The 6,274-nt window shown below is 57.5% G+C and overlaps 1 protein-coding gene across 4 annotated transcripts in view; it reads right to left on the bottom strand.

Annotated features, from left to right (window-relative positions):
* Nucleotides 1-4,939, bottom strand: part of Speg (striated muscle enriched protein kinase) — a 50,321-nt gene extending 45,382 nt beyond the window's left edge. Inside the window, exons 1-5 of one of the 4 annotated variants that reach the window (XM_052192694.1) lie at nucleotides 4,895-4,932; nucleotides 3,889-3,931; nucleotides 3,079-3,108; nucleotides 2,393-2,482; nucleotides 1,974-2,310 (exon numbers count right to left, since the gene is read on the bottom strand). In XM_052192694.1, coding sequence (XP_052048654.1) covers nucleotides 1,974-2,310; nucleotides 2,393-2,482; nucleotides 3,079-3,108; nucleotides 3,889-3,931; nucleotides 4,895-4,927 — 533 coding nt within the window. In that variant the 5' untranslated portion in view covers nucleotides 4,928-4,932. Of the gene's footprint in view, nucleotides 1-1,973; nucleotides 2,311-2,392; nucleotides 2,483-3,078; nucleotides 3,932-4,894 lie in introns of those variants that run through there. The other 3 variants (XM_052192696.1, XM_052192693.1, XM_052192697.1) reach the window with 3 other exon arrangements.
* Between the last annotated feature and the right edge of the window lie 1,335 nt (nucleotides 4,940-6,274).

Below are 6,274 nucleotides of genomic sequence, written 5' to 3' on the forward strand. Positions count from 1 at the left end.
GAAAAAAATCTGAGTCCTTGGAAACCCTTCTGAGAAGCACAGAAGTCCTCCCTCAGAATTAGCCCTGCTCAGAAATAGCTACCAAGTGGGATTGAACAAAGACTGGGGAAGATAAGGAGAGAGGAAACCTGTCAACCTTCTCACCAAACAGGGTTTTGATGCCCAGGAGCTAGGCCTCGGTTCCCCTATCTGGATGGGGAAAGGGCAAGCTATGCAGGAAGACTGGAAGAAAAGCTATCTGAGGGCTATTATCACACCTGACATATTAGAAAGAGCTGAGAACTTAGGAGCATGCTCATTGAATATTTAGTGTGTGCCAGGCGTGAATTAAGGTTTCATTTGCACTGAGTTAAAAAAAAAAAATCCTTACAGAAGTCCCTCAGCAGAACGATTGATACTGTCCCATTTACAGATAAATAAACTTGAGGTTGGTTCAAGGAGGTCCAGTGCCTTCCCAAGGTGGCAGCTAGGACTTGGTGCTAGGGACAGAACGCAGATAGCCTGATCCCTAAGCCTTTGCTCCCGTCCAACTGTCTCGGTTTCTGGGAACACAGGAAGGAGAAGAAACGGTACGGTGCCATCCAGGAGTCTAAGTTCTTTGGCTGCTTCAATGTAAGGATATTTTAGACTACCTGAGTCACCACCCACTCTATAGACCCACCCCTGCCTGGAAGAGGGGCAGGGAAATGCCAGCAAGGAGGCAGTCTGGGGGGAGGGGGGACAAGAGCCCTTAAGGAATGAGCTCTGGGAACTGGGTGAGGCCTGAAGAGAAATTGGGGACAGCAGAGGAGACCTCTTGCCGGCAGCTCCTAGCTCCAGGCCAGACTCTGTAGCATAGATATCACTAGGGAAATGGTTTCCTCGGAAGTTGCCATAGCAACTCGGGGCTCAGGCTGGGGCCTGGGAAAGAAAGGCAGGGAAGGAGTGTCTGATAAAGGCACTAAGATAAGCAAAGGAGCTCCCAAGGCCCCTGCCCTGCCCTGGGCCTCTCTCCTGCCCTTCACTAACCACTCCAAACACCCTTTCAAACAACCCATGAGGGCACCTTGCTTAACCAGGGGGACGGCCACCTGACACCCACGCCCATCACAAACCAAGCCCCCTTTCAGTTCCCCAAATACCCCATTATGTCTACCATCAGCCACTCCCCACTTTTGACATAGCAACTCCCCTCCCCCGGTTCTGCCATCCCCCAAATCTCCAAAAATGGCTTCAACACCTCACTTCAACGCCTCCACGTGTCATCCATCCCCTTACCACATCGGCCACGGACCCATCCTCAGGTGTGGTCCCTGAGATCATCACACACACACCCCCACCACTGCTAGTCCAACCCTCCCCCTCCACCCCAGCTCCCTATCTCCACCCCCTCTTGGTCTCTCAGGTCCCTGCCTCCCCACAGCCCACGCGGAGCTCTGCAGGCCCCTTGTCCCAGCTGCCCCTGACCACCTCACTCTCTTCTCTCTCCTGGGTGCTGTCTCGGTCCCCTGCTCTCTCCTGCTCTCCCGGGAGCTGCCGTGCAGAAAGGTTCTGTTCCTCCCAGAAAAAGGCCCACAAGGGAACAGGAATGTGCCGGGAGAGGAAAGGCGGCAGCTGCTGAGACAGCAGGCACGGAGGGGGCCTCTGGGGAGGGGGGGGGCGATCCTAGGACAACTGGAGCCTACATGGGCGAGGCAGGAGAGGGGCCCTGGCAAACCGGAGCTCTTAGAGGAGATGTGGAAGGGACAGAGGGGGTCCACAAGACCACGAAGACGGCACTGTGAGCCAGTACAGGTGGGAGCAGGAGGCCGTGGGTGGGAGTGGTGTGGGAATGAGCGCGTAGCCAAGGCTAGGCGTGGAAGCAGTAGGGAATGGAAGGCAGAGATGGAGGAGGCAGAGAAGACTGGGATGGAGGCTGGTGGAGCAGTGATGGGGCCGCACAGGACAGCATGGTGAGATGAGACAGTGTGGACCCAGGCGAGGCCGTTACTTACACGTGGATCGAGAGCGCCCGTCCTCTGTACAGACTGAACGCGCTGCCATACAGGTCACTGGCCACCGAAAGGCTATCCTCTGACCCCCAGCTTGCGCCCACCAGATTAGCTCGCGATGCCCGCACCAGCGGCTCCACCCCCAGGTGCCGTGGCCCGGCCCCGGTTGTCTGTGCTTGCCTTGGGCTGCCGGGGAGGGGGCGGGTGCCACCCCCGCTGCCCGCTTCCTGCTCCAGGACCGTCTGCCCGCTGCCCCACCAGCTCACTTGCTCCTCTGAGGTGCCTGTCACGGAGGTCGGGGGGGTATCCAGAGAGGTGCCCACCAGGGTGTCAGAGCCCCCTAAAGAAAGGAGCACAGTGAGGCAGAGGCACCCTTTGCAGGAAGCCAGTCTGCTTGCTCTGGGAGCACCCAGAAAGCTCACCCGTGGGGGTGCTGAAGGCCCTGTCATCCCGAAGCTCCAGGCGCTGGGTCCCCGGCACATCGCTGATGTCATCCTCAGCAGTCTCCGAGTCTGGATAAGAAGGGGTCTGTGTGGGCAGGGACCTCCTCCATATGCCTCCAACTCTTCCCTAGTCGCCTCCTGCCTCCCCCACAGCAAGTTCCATCTTAACCACAGGGAGAGTTCCAGGACCTGATCTATCTAGTCTGTTTCGCTCCTGACACCCCCCCTTGTCCAGCCTGGAATGCTGAAGGAAGCCCCTCCCAGGCTGGTGCCCTGGGTCCATCGCTGGACCACTCGTCCCCGGATGCTCACCCTTATTTCCACAGACCTCTTCAAATAAGCTACCCCCCACCCACTTGAAGGCTTACCAGGGACCTCATCCACCCTCACCACGTCCACAACAGCTTAAGGTCTTGAGCAGCAACACCCCTCATAACAAGGCCCTAACTCGCAGGGCTCAAAAGTCTAGCTTTCAGAATCCCGGGAACAAAGAGGAGTCACCTCAGAGATGTACTGTCAAGGCACGCAACCAACAGCAGGACCAGGCTGTCCTGAACCCCAAACCAGCCGGAAGGCATCAGGGTGTAACTGAGGCAGTATGAGGAGAAGCCCAGACTGGGTTGGGGGAAGGGAGTGAGGGGCCAGGGCAGGAGCCAGCTTCCTACCGTAACTTTGCTTTCTGCAGGAGCGGAAAACTTCGCTTCCATAGGAGCAGCAGGAGAGAGACGTGGACAGACAGTTATCAGAGTGTTTGTGGGATGGGGCATGGAAGGCAGGCAGAGCATAGGGAGGCATGAGGGTCCCTGCTGCTGTCCAGGGACACCAGAGATGTTCTGTGGGATGCGGAGGAGAGGGAGACCCCCCAGAATGTACCGACACTGGGGAGCTATACACTTGGATTGCCATCTCAACTGTCTGCCCAGTGTTTCTGATACTCTCACTAACCACACACACACACACACACACACACACACACTTGTGCCCAGCCTCAGACTCACTGTATTTTGGCCCTTCCTTACAAATGCATTCCCATCTGTTTGCACTGGACTGTGGCAGCCATCTTCCTCCAAGGGATTTCTCTACAACTGAATGGTCCTCAAAAAAAGGCTGTGGTTAGGTTAGGAGTAAAGGTCCCTGGGCATTTTTCAACATCCTAGAGTCTATCATGTTCTGTGCCTCAGTTTCCCTTTGAGTACCCAAACAAGCAGTGGCCGTGTCATCATTACCAGACATGGCACTTGGTCCCACAGATGGACACCAGAGAGCCCAGGCCCATGGTGGGTGTGCTAAGGAGTCCCTTCCCAAATACTAGGGCTTTCTCTGCTGCAGAGAATAATGGTCCTTCTTGGGGGTTGGGTAGATGGAGAGGGGGTTCCACATCTCATGGGCTATCTTCAGGGCCTTAATGCCTCATGAAGGGACATGAACCAAGAAGAGAAGCGGGCATGCGCTACAGCAGCCAGAAGTCCACGCACCATGGGTAATTCGGCCAAAGGCCCGGCGGGAATGGCCGGTTTTCTGAAAGAGAAAAGCCAGAATGAGTTGGTGAGGGGGGAGGTTTGTTCCTCAGCCCATACACCTCTCATTCCAATCTGCTATTATCAAACCGGAACTCTATCAGGGGCCAGGGCACGGAGACCAGAGCCACTAGGTTGTCCTAATCATAAAAGGCTCAGCTCTCCTTCCTCTAGGGTATCCAGCTGGGCTCTGGGGAGGAGCCGGGGAGGGAAGCCGAGGCGGTAGAGCAAACCCTAGTACTTCCTAAGGGACAGAGACTCAGCCTGGGGTCAGAGCAGCGCCCCAGAGATACAGGGGAGGAGACAAGGAAGTCAGCGTGACTGAGGGAAGATGGTGTGGGGGCGCTAAGAATTAATAGAGATGGAGGACCGAGGACACAGATTTCTGCTGCGGGGAAGGGCAGATACCTGGGGTACGTGTCAAGCAAGGCAGGATAGGGGCTGGCAAAGGGTAAAGTTATCTCTCAAAAGCCAGCGTCTCCCTAATGCAGGAAGGAGGCCCCAGCACGTAGAGGACAGAGCTCGGGGAAATTTATGGAGCTCAGCGCGGATCCAAGCGCTGTGCTTTCAGGATCTCCGGAATACCGAAGGCTGCAGAGTGGGGGGCCCAGAAAAAGCCGGGCGGGGACTGAGGCTAGGGCTGGATGTGGGTGAGATGGCAAAGCAGCCAGTGGGCGCTACATGCTGAGGCTGCAACCGGGGCCTCCAGGGGTCAAGGGGCTTGGGGATGATGGGGGCTTCTGCCCTTGAGCGCGGGGAGGGGCCTGCGTTTTTCAGTCGCCTGCCAGGGCGCCCCCTCCCCAGGAACGTGCCGGGCCCGTCGTCCCCACTCCGCAGGGCTGGGGTGGGGCCAGCGCTACTCCATCGCCCCCTCCCCTGGGCCCAGCCGCGGTGACCCGCCCTCCCTCGGGGCGCCCAGCCCTTCCTGCCCCCACCCGGAGCCGCCCGCCCCCGGAGCCCTCACCTGGAAACGCTTCTTCACCCACAGCTTCTTCATGGCGGGGGAGGGGGCCGGGCCGGCGGCCGGGCGAGGAGGGGACAGGCGGGGGCGGGGCGGAGTCGGAGGCGGGGCCGGGGGCGAGTTGGGGAGCGGGCAGGAGCCGGCGCGGGTAGCGGAAGGAGCCGCCGGGCCTCGGGAACCAGGGTGGGGGTAAGATGAAGGCGGCGGCGCCCAGAGCCCGCCCTTCCTCCGCCGGCCTGCGCCCCACCTGGCGACCCTTCCCTTCCCAGTCCTTCTGCCCACCCTGGGACAGCACTCGCCTGCTTTCCAGCACTCCCACGAAACACCTCCCGACGCTGAGAGCCCGCACCCCCACCCCACATCTGCCTTTCGGGCCCCAGGCACATGGGGAAACTGAGGCACAGAAAGGGGTGCTGTAGCCTTTAGTTCAGGCCACTTTCGTAGGCAGCGAGGGGAAGGAAGCCTCCTTGCCGCATTCCCTTTCCTCCTGCAGGCTGGCTAGGGAAGGTCAGCAGCATCTTCGCTGGCGTACTCCGCAAACATGCGCACAGGCACACTGTCAGACAGCACCCAACTCACCTCAGGGTACAGCACCGGGTGGGGGCGCCTAGGTCATGCTTGGGTCCTTGGGTTGGAACTACGGGCTGTCTTGGACCCAGGAGCCTCAAAAAAGGGCTGGCCTCTTTTGGCTCTAATATCTGTATGTTCCTATGATGTCCCCTCCCATCCATCCATCGGTCTGTCCATCGGTCCATCCATCCATCCATCCATCCACACACACACACCAGAGCAGACAAAGGTTGCTCATAGATATTCCTAATAATTAAAGTCATCTCATGTTCTCACAAGTGAGCTACTTACAAGATTTTTGGTGTGTTCCCCCCACCGCACCCCGACTGCCCAACCCACCTTATTCAGCACCACGCACACACACACACACACACACACACACACACACACACACACACTGTGTCTAAACAAAGTTCCAGCTTCCTTTCCTAATAATGCAGCTAGGTTTCCTTAGCGTTGCCAAGGGCCTGGCACTTTACAAATGCCAGCTCATTCAAAACAAAGGCAGGGGCCTGAAACTCATAGACCTATTCCCGTCCCTGTTTAACTGAAAAATGGCCGAGGCTACGAGAACGTGTATCACTTCAGGTCTCATCCCAGCAGGCACTGGGTGGTGTCAGTCCTAGCTATGACTACAGGAATAAGGACGACAGCCTTCTTGGTCTAAACTGGGCTAAGTAGTGCTGAGGACTTTGTGTGAGTAACTCATTAACCCCATAAACAATTACTTGTCCCACAAAGCCATTACATTCCCCCAGGTCACAGAGCTAATAAATTGAGGGAACCTGGATTCTCTGACTAGGTTATTGACCA

The sequence above is a fragment of the Apodemus sylvaticus genome, chromosome 9, assembly GCF_947179515.1.
Source record: "Apodemus sylvaticus chromosome 9, mApoSyl1.1, whole genome shotgun sequence".
In the NCBI taxonomy this organism is placed as follows: domain Eukaryota; kingdom Metazoa; phylum Chordata; class Mammalia; order Rodentia; family Muridae; genus Apodemus; species Apodemus sylvaticus.